General features: G+C 39.6%; 1 protein-coding gene, 1 non-coding gene and 1 pseudogene across 2 annotated transcripts; all 3 read right to left on the reverse strand.

Moving 5' to 3' along the window:
• LOC137724084 (uncharacterized) overlaps positions 1–7,694 on the reverse strand; it is a 56,523-nt pseudogene extending 48,829 nt beyond the window's left edge.
• A 1,680-nt stretch (positions 7,695–9,374) lies between these two features.
• On the reverse strand, positions 9,375–11,411 carry LOC137724085 (uncharacterized; the record flags this gene model as incomplete). The annotated part of the gene is made up of 2 exons (XM_068463020.1): positions 9,375–10,328; positions 10,920–11,411. Coding segments are annotated over 2 exons (1,446 nt in total), but the record flags the coding sequence as incomplete, so codon positions are not given.
• A 9,313-nt stretch (positions 11,412–20,724) lies between these two features.
• On the reverse strand, positions 20,725–20,835 carry LOC137724092 (small nucleolar RNA R71). The gene has a single exon (XR_011067172.1). It is a non-coding gene; the product is annotated as a small nucleolar RNA R71 (small nucleolar RNA).
• Between the last annotated feature and the right edge of the window lie 514 nt (positions 20,836–21,349).

Genomic DNA, 21,349 nt, shown 5'->3' on the forward strand with positions numbered 1-21,349 from the left:
TAACATGTATACGATCTCAAGAATGGAATGCCACTGCTTAGATGCGAGAACCAGGGATACCATATGCTCAAACCAATTTTAAACTCCATATATTGAAATGCATAACAATCAAGATAGAAGTTAAAGGGTTGTAACGGGGCTAAGGTATTGGCTAACAAAGAAAGGTAAGGATGAACAAAAGTTCTTAAAGCAATAGTAAGCAAAGTAATGAAATTGACACTTAAAATTCACTTTTGATGCAGAAATCAACTTTGAACACCAAGGGAAGATTCACACAAAACTTAGACGAGGCATTTAACCAAGATCATTAAGTTCAACGGAAATCATAAACATCGACGAGGCATTCGTTACTATGGAATACGCATGAAACTTATGCCAAGAATTCGTTTAACGCGATTGTTTATAAGCAACCTCTACTACTTGTGAATATAAGTTCATAACGATTAGGTGAAATTCACTTATATTCTAGCGTCATATTTATGCATGAAAATTAAGCTTGCAATCTCAATGAACATACATAAATAAGTTATCAATCAAACAGTTAAACGAATTGAATCCACAACTTATGAAATTCCAACCAAACGTAATCAATTCAAAATGCAAATATAAACATAGTTTCGAATCACCCCCTAGCTAAAGGGGGTTTAGTTCCTCATAACTTTGAAATCAAAGAAACACCTAAACATTCCAACAACTCAAACGTGAATTGTATGAACGTTTAGGCACTCTTCTCTTCCCTTCTCATACGTACAAAACAAAGAGAATTAAATTTAAACTTTGAAATCAAAGAAACACCTAAACATTCCAACAACTCAAACTTGAATTGTATGAACGTTTAAGCACTCTTTTCTTCCTCGTTGTTGTAGCACAAGGTCTAAGGTGAGCTTTGGGGATTATGTGAAGTGTTTTGGAGGGATGGGAAGTGGTTGGATAGTGGCTGCAATGAAGGAGAAAAACTGCACAGAAAATGGAAGTGTTTGTAACTGAAAATGTGTATGGAAGAGTGAATGAATTTTGAGGAGTGTTGGATGCTTATTTATAGGTGAAATGGGGGAACAAAAGAGGGAATATTGCAGCTAGGAGGGGATGAATGATTATGGGTGCATGTGTTTGGAATAATGAAGGGGGAATGTATGTAATAAAACAACTAGGAAAAGTTATGGAAAGTTGGAAATGGGAGTGGGAACTCACGGCATTGTTGGGTTGTTTATGGGAGAATAAATGTATGATAATGGCTAAATAATTAAAGGGAATGAATGGGAGTGACACTAGGTTGGTTATGCATGTGAATGCAAGGAGGAAAGCTGAAAATGCAAGGGAAGCTCACGGCACAATGTTGTTTTGCTTCTTGAAATGCATGTGAATGCATTTGAGTGTAATATGAAAAGAATGACTAATTAATGTATGTAGGGTTGATATGCATGTGAATTAGGTTGGAAAGAGGTGGAAGTGGAATGTTATGCAATGATAATGTCTTGTAAAGATGCTAATAAATAATGCATGTAGGGTTAGCTAGGTTGGCTTTGTTTGGGTGCATGTATGTTAATGGTGGTTTTGCATGTGAATTGATGGATTGTTTTTGATGGAATGGATGGTTCTTTGCATGGCTATAAGGGATAGAATAAGAGAGAATGGGCTAGGCCCTTTGTTTTATGTCCAAAGTGAAAATAAGGCCTTCAAATTCGTCCAAACTTTGGCTCCATGGATAAGCTATCCAATCCATGCCCAAAAATGCTCCAAATGGCCTCAAAATGCACTTTCTTGCTCCCTAAGCCCTTAGAACCTGAAAACACACAAAAGAAGCATAAAGAACTAAAATAACTAAAGAAACATAACGTAAATGTACGAGAACAAGCCATTTAAGTCGCATGAATATGCTCCTATCAAATACCCCCACACTTAGCTTTTGCTAGTCCTCGAGCAAAACAGAATAAAAACAAATAAACAAAACGACACTAAACACGTAAAACACAACCTAAACCTTCCAACAACCGTCTTAGGGATTTCCAATGCACATGACATGTTAAAAATCATCATTCTCACAGATTTTTAGTCATCTTCACACTTAAGTACATTCTTAATCATAGTCACCATATGCTAGTTCACAATTAAGCATTTAAAACCATGTTTTGAATGTAGTAACATGCCTTAGAGAATTTGCTCAATTCCTTACAAGATATGCACTCGATTTTCACTCAGAATTTCTAACTACACACCCTAATCTAGTCATATGTGAGAAGATTGATGTAAACATGAAAACGAACACTCACATATATGTATCATAAAGAGAGCAATTTCTGGAGTTAATAAGCATGTTTAGGTATGATCTCATGAATGGAATGCTACTACTTAGAATGAGAACCAGTGATTCCATAAGCTCATATCAATTTCAAACTCCGCAAATTGAAACACATAACACTCAAGATAGAAGTTGAGGGAGGTAACGGGGCTAAGGGTAATGGTTTAACAAAGAAAGGTAGAGTACACAAACGTTCTTAAAGCAATAGTGAGCAAAGTATTGAATTAGGCACTTAGAATTCCCTTTAGAACGCAGAAGTTAACTTTGAACACCCAAGGGGAAGTCACAACACTTAGGGCCATATTCAAACTTTTTGGGCCCTTTCATCAACAATCACACTTGTGAGTCCATTCTCACTTATTTTCACTCTTTTTCTTTTCTTTTCTTTTCTTTTTTTTTTTTTTTTTTTTTTTTTTTTTTTCTTTTTCCCGTGCCTCCTTTAAGACTTAGGCACATACATACACACAAAAATCCCTTCCCCCACACTTATTTTCTGCAACATATTAATAAAAAGGAATTCAATTAAGTCATGCTCACTATCCTTTAAGAACAAGGGTATAGGAAAGTCCTACTCTAGGCTAGGTAAGGGGTGATGTGGGTTAACAAAGAATAAAGGCTAAACGAGGCTCAACGGGGTTAAAACTTACAATAAATACGAAATATGGGAAGTAAGGCTATTTGGTTATGGTGGCAACTACACAACTTCATCTTGATATATGTTATGCAATTCAATGTCATGCTTTGAATGAAACGGATATAAGTTCTAGCATTTAGTTCTATCATGATACAATTGCATTCTAAGTAGTAACCAAGCAAGGAATAATGAGATCATGCAACAACTTTAGAAAACAAAGAATCACAGAAAATAACTCTCCAAAGAAGGTAATGGCTCGAGTCTCACAGGGTTGTAGCGTTTGTTTGAGTTCCTTCCTTCAAGCATGTTACAAAAACGAATTTTTCTTTTATGATTGCATGTGAAGTCATATATTATAACCATAACTAAGCATAAACCAAGAGTAAATCAAACTTTTCTCTATGTTTATAACTCTTTCTAACCGTCATGCAATTATAAACCAAATCCTTAACATTGTGTTGGAAGGTATCCTAAGACACAAACTCACAAAAACGACTCAAAACACTCTTTTTAGGCTTTTCAAAACAATTTTTCAAATTTTTATGTGCTTTTCGGAGTTATAAAACAACACACACTAAAATAGTTTTAAAACAGTGAGAAACAACATGTGAAGTGATAGGTGATAAAATCCAACGAATTTGCATCAAATATACTTAGTTACCCCCCCACACTTAAATCAAACATTGTCCTCAATGTTTTAAGCATAGATTCACACAAAGCATAAGTAAATACACAAAAAGCACTTAAACATACTAAACATGGCAAAATGTAATTAACAAAGAGAAGAGTTTAGGGACGCAAATCTGGTTATGGAGTGTAAATTCCATCTTCTCTTTGTTGATTGCAATGAGGCTTGATCTTGATGATCCACAGGCTTACTCTCGAACTGGTTTCCGCCCATCATTGATTTTCCTTTGTGCTACTGGGCTGGAGGATTCTTTTGGTCTTCCCCGAAGGTCTGAGCTTATCCCTTTTGTCTGTTTCTTTGTTCAATCTGTGCAGGAGTGGTCCCTTCTCTGGAAGTGTATCAACCGTTGAAGATGACTACTCGAGAGCAACGCTAGGTAAGCAATCAGGAATAGGTTCCAGGCAGTTGGCTCCAGATCGGAAGACTGACTCCAAGTGCCGGCTGATTGCTTCTTTCACTTTGCCATGCGAGTAAGAACAAGGACAAAGAAAAAGATAGGGAGAGAGCATGATATGAGATACTTTTGCTTTTGACCTTGATGATATGAGATACCTTTGCTTTTGAAGAAGCGGTGAAGGAATCAGCGCATGTATTTCCTCCTGGGTCATATGTACTCCAGGTATCTGGTATCATCTTTGGGGAAGAAGAAAATTTTGAGTAATTCAAAAGGCTTTGCTGGGAGTGCGCCCTCAGAGGTGAGAGAGAGTTGGGCATTTTTCTTCAGGTTTACCCTGCCATAAAAGACGAAGGTCGACATATATAGAGATAATATCAAGTGGTGGTACTTTTTACCTTCGTCAACAAACGTTTTGATCCCGCAAATCCGGCTTTTTGAAATAATGGCGCCTCTTCGATCTCTGAACACGCCTCTTCGATTTCTGAGCAGGCGCCCCTTCGAGTGCTGAACGACACGTGGTAGTGCAGATGCGGCTCCTTTTGACAAAGCTGCACGCGTCTTCTGAAAAGCTGAGAAAGTGTCGCCGAACTTTGCGCTTGTCGGCTAAAGACGTGTAATTGAGATGATGGCCTCCACGTGTTATCAGCTTTGTCAGATATCTTTTGACAAAGCTGAACGCGTTTTCTGAAAAACCGCGAAAGCGTCGTCGAAATTTGCGGAGGAAAATCCGGATCTCTGAATCGGTGGACGCGTCGCCATGGCTTTTTATGGAGCTATCGATCACCCCAACAAATACACTCTGAAGAAATCCCATTCTTGAAAAATCGACTCCGGCCCTTTGAGAATTAACTCCAACCACCCCTTCTTTCTGAACACTTTTGAAAAATGGCAAACTCATCGAACCTTAGCTTGGAATTGAGCCTTAGCAGTGATACGGGCGCGCCGCGTCAAGGTAACGTATGGCGCCCTTCTTTCTTTTCTTCTAACGGTCCTCTCACAGGTGAAGACTCCGTGATGCAGGACGCCACAACAGCTACAATAGTAGCTAGGAACCTCCTCACTCCGAAAGATAGTAGGCTGCTGTCAGGACGGTCCGATGAGCTGGCCGTTCAAGAGTCCCTCGCACTTAGTGTTCAGTGTGCGAGTTCTGTGTCCAACATGGGCCAACGCCTGCTTGCCCGCTCCCGTCAGGTGGAATCATTGATGGCAGAGGTGGAAAGTCTCAAGCAGGAGATCCAGCAGCTGAAGTATGAGAATAGAAGTTTGCACGTGCTTGCAAACAACTATTCGACGGGCATGAAGAGGAAGCTTGATGAGCTGCAAGAGTCTGAAGGTCGGATTCACAGTGACCGTCAAAGGTTCTCGTCTTTCCTCCAGAGGCAACTTTTTCCTGGCTCATCCAGCGCTTGGCCAAGTATTGAGGCCTGGAATGCTCTATCTTCGATGCCTTCTGCTCCTATGCCTTCTGTTCCAACGCCTTCTGTTCCTACGCCTTCCGCTCCGATGCCTTCTGCTCCTACGCCTTCCGCTTCAAGAGTAAAGCCACGTAGTGGGGCCTCAAGCAAACACCCTTTGTGAAGCACCATCTTTCTTTGTTTAGCAGTGCCTATCAATAAATCAAACATTTTCTCAATGTTACAATCATAGACTCACATAATTAATAAACAAACAAACAATAACAACTAAACAACCTAAGTAGCGCTAAGACACAAACAAACACCAAAATGACTCAAATGACTCTAAAAACACATATTTTTGGGTTTTTCAAAAGATCTTTTTTTTTTTTTTTTTTTTTTTTTTTTTTTTTTTTTTTTTTTTTTTTTATCAAATTTTCGAAGTTTTATACCAAGACACTATAAAACACTCTAAAAACGCTTAAAACAGCAAGAAACAACATTCTAAGTGATAGGTGAATAAATCCCACGAAATTCATGCAAATACAAATTGTTTACCCCCCCACACTTAAATCAAACCTTGTCCTCAATGTTTTAAGCAGAAAGTCACAACAGAGCAAGCAAATAAACAAATACGAGAAAGAAAGCAAAGTAAGGCAGTAAAGAAAAAGAAAGGAATAAAAATAAGTCTCTTAAAGGGGTTTTCCAAGTTCTTCTCTATTCGGATGCATGGGTTGCCTCCCAAGTAGCGCTTTCTTTTACGTCTTGCAGCCGGACGGTACCTCCGTTTAAGCTTGACTAGGTTCCACGGCATGGAGGGGTACCTCCTCCACGACATGCTCCTCAAACATCTCGTAATAGGGCTTCAATCGATGCCCATTCACTTTGAATTCTTGCTGCGTCCTTGAACTTTTGATTTGCACTGCACCATGAGGGAAAACATTAGTAACAACAAACGGGCCAATCCATTTAGAACGCAACTTACCAGGAAACAACCGTAGGCGAGAGTTGAAAAGTAACACTTTCTGCCCAACTGTGAAGGTCTTGGTTCGAATCATTTTATCATGGAATGCTTTGGTCTTGGTTTTGTACATCCGGGCATTCTCATAGGCTTCATTCCGAATCTCCTCAAGTTCATTCAATTGGAGCTTCCTATGAACTCCCGCTGCATCTATGTCCATGTTGAAAATCTTCACGGCCCAATGTGCCTTGTGCTCTAACTCTACGGGCAAATGACATGGCTTACCATAGACGAGCCGAAAAGGTGACATCCCAATGGGTGTTTTGTATGCCGTACGATATGCCCACAGTGCATCATCTAAACGTAAGCTCCAATCCCTCCTTGTTGGTCCAACGGTCTTCTCCAAAATTTGTTTGATTTCTCGGTTAGACACCTCGGCTTGGCCATTTGTTTGAGGATGGTAAGGTGTGGAGACCTTATGGTTGACATGGTACTTTCTTAGCAACGCCTCAATGGTCCGATTGCAAAAGTGAGACCCTCCATCACTTATGATTACTCTCGGCATTCCAAACCTAGCAAAAATGTTAGTTTTCACGAAATCTGCAACCACCTTAGAATTGTTAGTACGGGTGGCTTTTGCTTCCACCCATTTTGAAACATAATCAACGGCTAGCAAGATATAAGTGAAACCATAAGATAGAGGAAAAGGCCCCATGAAATCAATGCCCCAAACATCAAAAATTTCAACATTAAAGACAGGGCTTTGCATCATTTGGTCCTTGGTACCTATGTTACCCATTCGTTGGCAACGATCACAAGACATACAAAAGGTTCTAGCATCCCCAAATATAGTCGGCCAATAAAAACCACACTCTAGAACCTTGAGGGCAGTGCGTTGTGTGCCAAAATGACCACCACATGCATATGTGTGACAAAAGTTTAGAATAGAGTGAAATTCAGAATCATGCACACATCTACGTACAATTTGATCTGAGCAATACTTCCACAAATAAGGGTCATCCCAAACATAGAAACGTGCATCATTTTTAAGCTTATCACGTTGGTGCTTGTTTAGTTCATTTGGAATTTGTTTAGCCACCAAGTAATTCACTAAATCTGCATACCATGGTTCACTTACCTCAATGGATAGCAGCTGCTCATCGGGAAAAGTTTCAGGGATAGGCACGGTATGTTCATGCTCCTCGTGGATCATTCGGCTTAAATGGTCAGCCACTACATTCTCGCTTCCTTTCTTATCCCGGATTTCAATATCAAATTCTTGAAGAAGAAGAATCCAACGGATAAGCCTCGGCTTTGCTTCTTTTTTTGTGAGCAAGTACCTCAAAGCTGCATGATCAGAATAAACGATTACTTTAGTACCAATTAAATATGAACGGAATTTATCTAAAGCAAAAACCACAGCTAGAAGTTCTTTTTCCGTCGTGGAGTAGTTCAATTGGGCATCATTGAGAGTCCGAGAGGCATAGTATATGACATGCGGCCGCTTGTCTCTTCTTTGTCCTAGAACAGCTCCTAATGCATAGTCGGATGCATCGCACATGAGCTCGAACGGAAGGCTCCAATCTGGAGGTACAATAATGGGGGCCGAGACTAGCTTCTCCTTGAGTTGGTTAAATGCCGAATTACACTCTTCATCAAACTTGAATGGCACATCTTTTTGAAGCAATCGGCAAAGAAGGTTGGACATCTTGGAGAAGTCTTTGATAAAACGCCTATAGAACCCTGCATGGCCAAGAAACGAACGTACCTCTCTAACCGAAGTAGGAGAGGGTAAGTGACGTACAAGGTCTATTTTCGATTTATCTACTGCAATTCCTTTTTCTGAAACAATATGTCCTAAAACTATACCTTGTTTCACCATAAAGTGACATTTCTCCCAATTCAAGACAAGGTTAGTTTCAACACATCGTTTCAAAATTAAGGTCAGATTATCCAAGCAATTATCAAATGAACTCCCAAATACACTGAAATCATCCATGAAAACCTCAATGATCTTTTCAACAAAATCGGAAAATATACTTACCATACACCTTTGGAAAGTGGCCGGTGCGTTGCATAAGCCAAATGGCATGCGACGATAAGCAAATGTTCCAAAGGGACATGTGAATGTGGTCTTCTCTTGATCATCCGGGGCTATCACAATTTGGTTATATCCAGAGTATCCATCAAGAAAACAGTAAAAGGCATGACCGGCTAACCTTTCGAGCATCTGGTCGATGAATGGCAAAGGAAAGTGATCTTTCCTAGTCATGGCATTTAGCTTCCGGTAATCGATACATACTCGCCATCCAGTCTGAATGCGTGTAGGCACGAGCTCATTCTCATCATTCTTGATAACAGTTACTCCGGACTTCTTGGGAACGACTTGAACTGGAGAGACCCAACGGCTATCGGAGATAGGGTAGATCACTCCGCAATCCAAAAGCTTGATTATTTCCTTCTTCACCACTTCCATCATCGGAGGGTTGAGACGGCGTTGAGCCTCTCGGGATGGCTTAGTCCCCTCCTCAAGAAGTATACGGTGCATGCATGTGGTAGGGCTTATTCCTTTAATGTCGGCCAAAGTCCACCCTATGGCCGTTTTGTGCTCTCGCAGCACCCTCACAAGCTTCTCCTCCTCCATTGCCGTGAGACTTGATGAAATGATGACGGGCAATGTTTCGCCTTCTCCCAAAAACACATACTTCAAATGGTCCGGCAACGGCTTAAGTTCAAGCGATGGTGCCTGAACAACAGAAGGTAGCATCTTAGTGGAAACTGAATTTGAAAGTGAGAGTGGAACCTTACCATATTGTTGTGGCAATGACTCAAGGGCTGCCACAACCTCAATTATTTCTTCACTAGAACCCATTGCAAAAAATTCCTCCTCCTTGCCGTGGCCTTGCATTGGCCCAAATCCTTCATTTTTGCGCTCTATGGCCTTAGTGATGGTTGTTTCCAGGGCGTCCTCGTTCAATTCTTCAAGGTATACCTGCGCCAAAGAATCGATAACATCAATGGAAAAACAAGAATGGTCATCAACGGGATATCTCATAGTTTCAGAAATATTAAAATCAATCACTTCCCCATCGAATTCCATTGTCAAGGTGCCTTTGTATACATCAATCTTCGTTCGGGCCGTCTTCATGAATGGCCTACCAAGGAGAATCGGCAAAGATGTAGAATGGGCTGAATCCTCCATGTCTAGGACGTAGAAATCAGCCGGAAAAATTAAATGGTTCACCTGCACAAGCACATCTTCCAAAACTCCTTTTGGATACGCGTTAGAACGATCGGCCAATTGTATAATTACACCATCTTGTTTTAATTCACCCAAATTCATAGATGCATAAATCGAATAAGGCATGACATTTATGGATGCACCTAAATCAAGCATGGCATGTTCAAAACGATTATGTCCAATCACACAAGGAATCGTGAAACTACCGGGGTCTTTGCACTTGGTAGGCAGTTTACGTTGCAAAACAGCGGACACATTCTCGCTTACCTTCACTACCTCTTTGTTTGCCCTTCTTCTCTTTGTATTGCATAGGTCCTTGAGGAATTTAGCATACTTTGGAACCTGTTTGATTGCATCGAGAAGTGGTATGTTCACTTGCACCTTCCGGAACGTTTCAAGAATGTCCTTCTCGCTTTCTTCCTTTTTTTCTTGCATGAACCTACGAGGAAAAGGTACATTGGGCAGATTAGGACGTGAAGTACATGAATTTGAACTTAAATTACCTGATTTGGCCGAGTTAGGGTGATCTGCCTCAGGTTGTGTCTTCTCTTCATCTACTTTCTGGGCAGATGTGGGATTGTTTGGCTCGGTCCCAACTTCTTTTCCACCCCTTAGGGTGATGGCCTTGGCGGATTCGAATCCTCCCTTTGGATTGACTGTGGTTGAGCTAGGAAGCTTTCCTTGCTCTCTAATCTGTCCAAGGAACTCAGAAATCTGCCCTATTTGTTTCTTCATATCCATCATCTCCTTCTCGTTATTTTCTATCCGGTTGTTTTGATTTTGCAACCCCTGCGAAATAGAGGTTAGTAATTGCATAGCTTGATTACTTTCCAAAGACGTACCTGAATGAGATGATGCCGAAGGTTGTTGGGATTGTTGGGGTGCATACGGCTTGGAATAAAAACCAGGGGGGTTTGGCCTAAAGCCTCCTTGTTGGGCAGCTTGTTGTGGCTCCCTCCATTTGAAGTTTGGATGGTCCCTCCATCCGGCATTGTAAGTGTTCGAGTATGGGTTGTTTTGATTTTGTCCTTGGAAACCAATTGCATTGGCAGATTCCCAACCACCATTCTCGATTAGTTGAGGGCACTTGTCGGATGGATGCCCTTGAATTGAGCACACGCCACAAACTTGGTGTTCTTGTGCTTTTGGACCAATCACAACCTGAGAAACAAGAGAATTAAGATTAGCAAGTTGTGATTGAATTTCAGAAATAGCACTCACCTCATTTATACTTTGTTGCCGTGGGGCTTCCCTTTGGCCCACTCCTTCATATTGTTGAGCGTTGAGCGCTCGGTTGGCTATGAGAATCTTGGCATCCCTTGGTGTTTTGTCCACCAATGCTCCTCCCGCTGATGCATCAAGCATTTGACGTTCGATAGGAAGGAGGCCCTCATAGAAATATTGAAGGAGAAGTTCCTCCTTCATTTGATGTTGAGGACATGAAGCTACAAGGCCCTTGAAGCGCTCATAATAAGCCGGGAATGTCTCACCATGATTCTGTTGAATACCACTAATTTTCTTCCGTAGGAGAATCACTCTCGAAGTAGGGAAGAATTTCTCCAAGAAAGCACGCTTCATACTCTCCCACGAAGTCACAGTTCCCGGGGCTAGTTCGTAGAGCCAATCTTTGGCCTTGTCCATAAGTGAAAATGGAAAGGCCTTCATCTTCAATATACTCCCATCCACATTGACGGGGGTCATGCTCGAACAAACCACCTCGAACTCCTTCAAGTGTTTGTTGGGGTCTTCCATAGACAAGCCATGGAACTTCGGAATATGGTGTAACAAACTGGACTTGAGTTCAAATTCCTCAGTCTTTCCCTCTGCAGCCGTGGGGTATTGGATACAAAGAGGCAATGCATTATCCAAACCCGAGGCCGAAAGCTCCTTGATGGTTCTATTATCTGCTGCCATGGCTTGTTCTTCTTCAAAAATCTGATCCGTGGGCTTTTCTTCTACACCTACTTCTTCTTCTTCAAGCCCAGGTTGTGGTGGAGGTTGTGGTGGCTCTTGTTGACTCCTCGTTCTCCTCAAAGTGCGTTCAAAATCACCGTCAAAGTCGGAGATGTTCTCTATAATAGGCCGAGAGCTACGAGTCATACACAGTACCTAAAAAACAAGGAAACAAACAAACTAAGAATCTGAAATAAGAATGCACGAAAAACAAAATATAAAAATAAAGACAAAGGATTAGCAAAGTTGCTAATCCCCGGCAACGGCGCCAAAATTTGATGCGAGAATTACTTGACACTCAAATTAAACCCTCGTTTGACAATTGTAGTAGAATGGATAAGTGAGGGATCGTTCTAGACCGGGGATTAGGAGGGCTTGCTAAAACCTTCTAAATTGACTTAAAAACATAAAAACTAAATTAAAATACTCTTAACAAGACTACTATGACTCAGAATGGCTTTGAAAAACTCAAATTGTCTAAAACAATCAAATTGACTCAAATAGAAGCTAGAACTTGATTTAGACGAATTTGCAATTGTTTATGACTCCAAAAGCTTAAAGATACAAAAATAAAACAAATACGAATGATTAAGACTTAACAAAATAGGGGGGGAATTGTGGTTGGACGATATTAAATTAAAAAGACAGAATATAATTAAAGGCAAAATGTAAATATGAATGTGATAAAAATATGGATGATGGAATAGCCAAGGGGTTCTTCTCCACACATGTTACACTTGCAAACAAAATTGATTCTCAGTTGGTCTTTCGATAAGTTGTGAAACTCAATGCTCCAAGTTAATTAGATCCGCTTAGATTAACTTTCAGATTTCCCTAAATTCGTTGGATTGAATGGAATACGCATTACAACCAAATTATTCTTAATCAAAGTCCCTAACTATGGAATACGCATGATAGAGACATTTAACCAAGATCATTAAGTTCAATGGAAATCATAAACATCGACGAGGCATTCGTTACTATGGAATACGCATGAAACTTATGCCAAGAATTCGTTTAACGCGATTGTTTATAAGCAACCTCTACTACTTGTGAATATAAGTTCATAACGATTAGGTGAAATTCACTTATATTCTAGCGTCATATTTATGCATGAAAATTAAGCTTGCAATCTCAATGAACATACATAAATAAGTTATCAATCAAACAGTTAAACGAATTGAATCCACAACTTATGAAATTCCAACCAAACGTAATCAATTCAAAATGCAAATATAAACATAGTTTCGAATCACCCCCTAGCTAAAGGGGGTTTAGTTCCTCATAACTTTGAAATCAAAGAAACACCTAAACATTCCAACAACTCAAACGTGAATTGTATGAACGTTTAGGCACTCTTCTCTTCCCTTCTCATACGTACAAAACAAAGAGAATTAAATTTAAACTTTGAAATCAAAGAAACACCTAAACATTCCAACAACTCAAACTTGAATTGTATGAACGTTTAAGCACTCTTTTCTTCCTCGTTGTTGTAGCACAAGGTCTAAGGTGAGCTTTGGGGATTATGTGAAGTGTTTTGGAGGGATGGGAAGTGGTTGGATAGTGGCTGCAATGAAGGAGAAAAACTGCACAGAAAATGGAAGTGTTTGTAACTGAAAATGTGTATGGAAGAGTGAATGAATTTTGAGGAGTGTTGGATGCTTATTTATAGGTGAAATGGGGGAACAAAAGAGGGAATATTGCAGCTAGGAGGGGATGAATGATTATGGGTGCATGTGTTTGGAATAATGAAGGGGGAATGTATGTAATAAAACAACTAGGAAAAGTTATGGAAAGTTGGAAATGGGAGTGGGAACTCACGGCATTGTTGGGTTGTTTATGGGAGAATAAATGTATGATAATGGCTAAATAATTAAAGGGAATGAATGGGAGTGACACTAGGTTGGTTATGCATGTGAATGCAAGGAGGAAAGCTGAAAATGCAAGGGAAGCTCACGGCACAATGTTGTTTTGCTTCTTGAAATGCATGTGAATGCATTTGAGTGTAATATGAAAAGAATGACTAATTAATGTATGTAGGGTTGATATGCATGTGAATTAGGTTGGAAAGAGGTGGAAGTGGAATGTTATGCAATGATAATGTCTTGTAAAGATGCTAATAAATAATGCATGTAGGGTTAGCTAGGTTGGCTTTGTTTGGGTGCATGTATGTTAATGGTGGTTTTGCATGTGAATTGATGGATTGTTTTTGATGGAATGGATGGTTCTTTGCATGGCTATAAGGGATAGAATAAGAGAGAATGGGCTAGGCCCTTTGTTTTATGTCCAAAGTGAAAATAAGGCCTTCAAATTCGTCCAAACTTTGGCTCCATGGATAAGCTATCCAATCCATGCCCAAAAATGCTCCAAATGGCCTCAAAATGCACTTTCTTGCTCCCTAAGCCCTTAGAACCTGAAAACACACAAAAGAAGCATAAAGAACTAAAATAACTAAAGAAACATAACGTAAATGTACGAGAACAAGCCATTTAAGTCGCATGAATATGCTCCTATCAGATATACTCTCTATTTTCACACAGATTTTCTGACTACACTCCCTACACTAGGTATATGTGAGAAGATTGATGTAAACATGTAGACTAGCACTCACATATGTATAATCAAAGAAGGCACTTTCTGGAATTATTAACATGTATACGATCTCAAGAATGGAATGCCACTGCTTAGATGCGAGAACCAGGGATACCATATGCTCAAACCAATTTTAAACTCCATATATTGAAATGCATAACAATCAAGATAGAAGTTAAAGGGTTGTAACGGGGCTAAGGTATTGGCTAACAAAGAAAGGTAAGGATGAACAAAAGTTCTTAAAGCAATAGTAAGCAAAGTAATGAAATTGACACTTAAAATTCACTTTTGATGCAGAAATCAACTTTGAACACCAAGGGAAGATTCACACAAAACTTAGGGCCATATTCAAACTTTTGGACCCTTTTTTCAACAACCAATACTTGTGAGTTCAATCTCACTTATTTCTCAACTCTTTTTCTTTCTTTTCTCTAATTTTTCTTCTTTTTTCTTTCTTTTTCACGTTTTTTTTTTCTTCTTTTTTTCCATGCCCTATTCTTTCTTTGGCACACAAATCATACATTCTCCTAGATTCTCATGAAAAATCCTTCCCCCACACTTGTTTTTCTGCAATTTTTTAGATCAAAAGGAATTCCCTCTAAGTCATGCTCCACTATTCTATAAGAACAAGGGTATGGATGGTCCTACTCTAGGCTAGGTAAGTATAATGTGGTTAACAAAGAAAATAGGCTAAATAAGGTTCAAAAGGGGTTAAACCTACAATACATATGCAAGGGGTAAGGCTTTTTGGCCCTGGTTTAACTAAACAACTTCATCTTATTATTTGTTATGCTAATCAATTTTATGCTTTGAATGAAATGGGCATGAGTTCTAGTATTTGGAACTATAGTGATGAAAACGCATTTTAAGTAGCAACCAAGCAAATAATAATGAGATCATGTAACGACTTTAGAAAACAAAAATTCAAGATTAATAACTCTCCAAATAAAGTTTAGGCTCAGGTCTCTCAGGGTTGTAGCGTTAGTTTGAGTTTCTTCCTTCAAGCATGTTACAAAAACTGATTTTTTTTCCTTTGTGATTACATGTGAATTCGTAAATGTCAACTACAACTAAGCATAAACCAAAGAGCATATCAAACTTCAATTCATGTTTGTAACTTTCTTTAATAGTCATGCAATTAAAAACCAAATCCTCATCATTGTGTTGGAAGGTATCCTAAGGCACAAACAAACATAAAAACAAAAACGACTCTAAAAACAACTCTTTTTGGGTTTTTAAAACACTCTTTTTCGATTTTGTTTTTCAATTTTCGGATTTTCGGTTTAAGACACATAAAAACACTTCAAAACACACTAAAACACTTCAAAACAGTGAATAACAACTTTAGAAGTGATAGGTAATAAAATCCCACGAAAATCATGCAAACATAGCTTGTTTACCCCCCCCCCAAACACTTAAACCAAACATTGTCCTCAATGTTCTAAGCATAGACTCACAAACAAACAAACAAATAACACAACTAACAAACATGACAATCATGGCAAAGTAAAAGCAATAAAGAGTTTAGGAACGCAAATCTGGTTATGGAGTGTTGGGGATTCCTAGGTCTTCTTTATTTGCGTGCAAGGGTTGCCTCCCAAGAAGCGCTTGCTTTAACGTCTTCCAGCCAGACGAGACCTCCTTTTAGGCTTCATTGGAGCCCATGGCATGGAGAGGTATATCCTCCACTACATGCTCCTCAAAGTTCTCATAGTATGGCTCAATGAATGGGAAGGGATAGTGATCCTCCCTGATTGTGGTGTTTTGGTTCCTAAAGTCCATGTAAATGCTCCCACCCCCTTGAAATCAATTTGCAACCTGCACCAAAGAATGTAACAACCTATTATTAGTTGAAATGGGAATTGGAATTGGGATTGGAGACTTACTAGGATGTTGTGGCAATGCCCCTAAGGCAGCCACCATCTCGGCAATTTTATCATTAGGCACGGCCAGATTGGGTGTTTTTAGGGTAGTGACGTGCTCCTTGTGCTATACTCCAATTCGTTCCTCGATGGTGGTTTTAGATGCATCCTTCTTGATTGGTGTTGAACGTTCCTAACTTATATTTTTAATTATAGCAATGGCAAAACAAGAATGAACATCATTAGGATTCTCAATGGATTCAAAAACTTTAAAGTTAATCATATCACCACCAAACTCCATAGTTAAGGCTCCCTTGGCCACGTCAATCTTGGTGTGGGCTGTTTTAATGAAAGGTCGTCCAAGTAAGATTGGTGATTGTGAAGAGTGGGTTGAATCCTCCATGTTAAGCACATAGAAATCTGCAGGAAAAATCAAGTGGTCTACCTGTACCAAAACATCTTCCAAACCTCCTCTCGGGTATGCATTAGATCAATCGGCTAATTGAATTATAACACCATCATTTTTAAGCTCTCCTAGATTCATAGATGCATAAACAGAGTATGGCATGACATTAATTGATGCACCTAAATCTAGCATAGCATGTTCAAACCTTGTATTACCAATTACACAAGGGATAGTGAAACTACCTAGATCTTTGCATTTAGGTGGCAGCTTCCTCTGCAACATTGCAGAGACATTTTCACTGACATGTACCACCTCATTCTCCCGAATCCGTTTCCTTGTTGTACAAAGCTTTTTCAAAAACTTAGCGTACTTCGGGATTTGCTTCATAGCATCAAGGAGCGGGATATTGACGTGCACCTTCCTAAACGTCTCCATAATGTCTTTTTCATCCTCCTCCATCTTAGATTGCATAAAACTACTAGGAAAGGGCACATTTAGTGGAATAGAACTAGAAAAATTCAAATTTAGACTTACCTTGGTGGTTTGGGGTGGCTTAGGTGCACTAGGGGGCTACAACAAGGTTTTGGCTTCCCTTGCCGTGGCCTTTGCTCCCTGTTCTTCTTCTTGCAGCAGCTTTTCCTCCTCATTAAGGCATTGTTTGGATGGTTTTGGATGATTTCCAAGCTTCTTACCACTTCTCAACGTAATGGCCTTGGCGGTTTCAAAGCTTCCTTTTGGATTCACAACAATTGAACTAGGAAGTTTGCCTTGTTCTCTAAACTGCCCAAGGAACTCTGAAATCTGCCCTATTTGATTCTTCATGTCACTCATCCCCTTTTCTTGGTTCGCTATTCTATTATTTTGATTTTGTAATCCCTGCGATATAGAGGTTAGTAATTGAATAGTTTGATCATTATCAATTAGCGAACCTAAGTTTTGTTGGGCAGTTTGTGATTGAGGTTGAGATTGTGCAAATAGGCTTTGATATATCCCAGGGGGTGGCTGTTGAATTCCTCCTTGTTGTTGAGGTTGTTGAGGCTCACTCCACTTGAAATTTGGGTGATCTCTCCATCCCGGATTGTATGTATTTGAATATGGATCATTCCTTAGTTGATTTTGACTTTGGTACCCCATGGCATGGACACTCTCCCATCTTCCATTCTCTATCAATTGAGGACATTGATCATTGAGATGTCCTTGCATAGAGCACACTCCACATATGGCCGCACCTTGCATTTTGGATCCTTCAACAACCTAAGACACAAGCATAGTGAGATTAGCTAATTGAGATTGAATTTCAGAAATTGCACTTACCTCATTCACTTGTTGTTGTCGTGGGGGTTCTCTTTGTCCAACTCCCTCATATTGTTGTGCATTCAAGGCTCGATTTGCAATTAGGACCTTGGCAGCCACTGGTGTTTTGTCAACCAAAGCACCTCCTGTCGAGGCATCTAGCATTTGTCTCTCAATTGGAAGGAGTCCTTCGTAAAAGTATTGAATTAGAAGCTCTTCCTTCATTTGGTGTTGTGGGCAAGATGCAAAAAGGGCTTTGAAACGCTCATAATATGCTGGAAAGGATTCTCCTTGGTTTTGTTGAATTCCACTAATATTCTTCCTCAAAAGAATTACTTTTGAAGTTGGGAAGAATTTCTCCAAGAACGCTCGTTTCATACTTTCCCAAGAAGTAACGGTTCCGGGTGCCAATTCGTATAGCCAATCTTTAGCCTTTTCCAAAAGAGAGAATGGAAAGGCTTTCATCTTCAAATATTCCCATCCACGTTAATGGGTGTCATGCTTGAGCATACAACTTCAAACTCCTTCAAATGCTTGTTTGGATCTTCCATGGACAACCCATGGTATTTGGGAATATGATGCAGCAAGCTTGACTTTAATTCAAACTCATCGGTCTTGTCCGGGGCTGCCCTAGGGTATTGAATGCAAATAGGCACGGCATTGTGAGAGGAGCATATTTAGGCGACTTACTTAGCTTGTTTTCGTGCATCTATGTTGTTAATTCATAGTTGTTTTAGTAGTTTAAGCCATTTTCGTGTGTTTTTAGGTTCATATGGCTAAGGAAGCAAAAAAATGCATTTTGGAGCATTTTGGAGCAAAATTGGGCTTGGAATGGATAGCATATGCTTGGAGCCAAAGTGTTGGACGAATTTGAAAGCCTTGTATGCACTTTGGACATAAAACAAAGGGCCTAGCCCAATCAAACAATCCTTTGAGCCATGCAAAACCTCTAGCCCAATCAACAACCCTTAGCCACATGCATTCACACACACATGCACTTACTCTTTCATCATTGCACCACCATTCACACACACATGCACTTACTCTTTCATCATTGCACCACCAATTCAACACATGCATTTCCACCTTCCTACTTCATCATTTCAACCACATATTCACCCACATGCACTCTAATCATTCAACACATGCATTCACACACCAACAACCTAGCTCTTTTTCCATCATTATTTCATCCACATGCACTCTCAATCATAACAACCACATTCACTCTTAAACAATCACCCACTTATTCTCCCATTCCCCCTATAAAAACCCATGCATTCATACACAAAAAAACACATCTCATTTTCATACACAAGACACCACAAACACATCCAATCTTTCCCTTTTGCCGCAAATCCCCTTCCATTTCTACACAATCTCTTCTCGGCTTCATTCCATTCCATACACTCTCCCATTCGCAGAAACCATTCAACCTTAGCCGCTCCACCTTCATTTACAACACACTTGGAGCACCAACACCGAAGGCAACTCTTAAGGGATTTCGACATCAGTTTTGCTTCAAGGGTTCTTTCTTCTTAATCCTATGTTCACTCATGTTATATATTTTTATGTCAAACCTTTTGTAAACATGAAGTGTAACTAATCTCTCTCTAGGGATTCGATGTAGCCTTGCAAGATTGCCATGTAGTTAATTCAGAATTCTCATTTAATCTATCTATTTCTTGTTTCATTCTCCGATTTAATTGTGACTTAGTGTGTTGATTTTAATGCTTGATCATCATTTGAATTAACCACAGGTTGTTTAGCCAAGATTAAAGCACACATCATGCATAATCTTGGTGGATATGTGAATGAATGAAGGGAATGTTTTGCAAACATCCTGCCGAGTGTTCCCTTTGGTTTTGTGAAAGTTTCTTGTGCACTACATATTCTTGATTAGGAACCAAAGTTGCACATCACAATTAGGCTCATGATTAGAGACATTTGATCAAATCCACACATCATATGGTTGATCATATCTAAGTGAAACAAACTCAAGAAATAGGTAGATGGATGAGTATAATCTGATTCAACAAGCATGGCCTTGGGTTAGCAATGGTAAAATCGAATCCCTAGCTTCATCTCCATTGGTACTATCTCATTTTATTAGTTGTTGATTCATTCATTTTGTGTTTACTTCATTTCTTTATGCTTTCAAGGTACAACAACAAATCTGCCTACATTGATTAGTTTTATTTCTCTAGTAAAGAGTTCTTGCAAAACAAGTGATTATATAGGTCCAATTAGTCCCTGTGGATTCGACACCCTTACTTGTGCCATTATACTAAACATATTCTAGCATGAAGAAGGAAAATATCAATCAAAAATGGCGCCGTTGCCGGGGACTGATTTCAGTCCCTTATAATTGCTTGTTTTGATATTAAACCTTGTTCTTTTCATTTTAAGTAGATTTCTGATTTTTATTCAAACTTGTTTTATCTTGTTTCAGGTAGTATATGTCAAATAGACTTGCTGAATTAGGCCAAAGAATTGAACGGTTAAAGGGCAACACTTTGGAAAGCTTTGTGCCAACAAGTTCCTCCATTGTCCGTGAAGAAGAGGAAGGGAAACCGTCTAGTCCAATAAGTGAAGGATCTGAGCACTTTAATTGGGAAAGAGAAGAAGAGATGGCGGGGAACCAAGATGATCTTCGAGCTTTGGAGGATTTTGCTCAACCAATCATACCAAATTCACCTTCATGCATCTTGCTGCCCACAGAAGCTAGAAACTATGATCTTAAATCTTCACATTTCCATATGTTTCCTTCTTTTTATGGCTTACCTAATGAAGATCCTTTAGCTCATATTAAAGAATTTTACAATGTTGTGAGTGGGTTACCTTTACAGGGAGTAAGTGAAGCAAATCTGAGGATGAGAGTGTTCCCTTACACCTTGAAAGATAGGGCCAAGGGTTGGTTAATGACTCTAGTACCTGGTTCACTCACCACATGGGATGCCGTGGCTAAGAAGTTTTTGGAAAAGTTCTTTTCCACTCAAAAGACAGCCACATTAAGGGGACAAATCTTCAACTTCAAACAAGATGATGGAGAACGTTTCAATGAGTGTTGGGAGCGCTTTAAAGGCCTTTTGTTGCAATGTCCACACCATGGGTTACCTCTTCACTTACAAATGCAAATTTTCTATGATGGACTAACCCAAACATGTCAATCAACAGTTGATAATGCAGCAGGTGGAGCTTTGAAGAAAAAGAATGCTCAAGAGTCATATAACATTTATGAGATGTTGGGATCTAATGCTCAACACAAAGATGTAAGGGGTAAGAGAGTTGGAGTATATGAAACAAGCTCTAATCATGATCTTTCTTTGCAGGTAGCTAACCTAGAAAAGAAGCTTGAATCCGTGCTCAATATGGTGCCAAAAGCAAGTGAAGTGTGTGCCATTTGCAACATACCAAGCCACCTTACTCATCAATGTCCATCTAGGGAGGCTTACCCCGAGTATGTCCAAGAGCAAGTGAACCTCATGAATTCTTACAATCAAAGGCCAAGGAATGATGTGTATTCCAATACATATAACCCAAGTTGGAGAGATCATCCCAATCTTTCGTGGAAGAACAACAATCAATTCCAAAACTTCCAACCAAAACCTACTCTTGAGGATACGGTT

The sequence above is a fragment of the Pyrus communis genome, unplaced genomic scaffold, assembly GCF_963583255.1.
Source record: "Pyrus communis unplaced genomic scaffold, drPyrComm1.1 SCAFFOLD_19, whole genome shotgun sequence".
Taxonomy (NCBI): Eukaryota; Viridiplantae; Streptophyta; class Magnoliopsida; order Rosales; family Rosaceae; genus Pyrus; species Pyrus communis.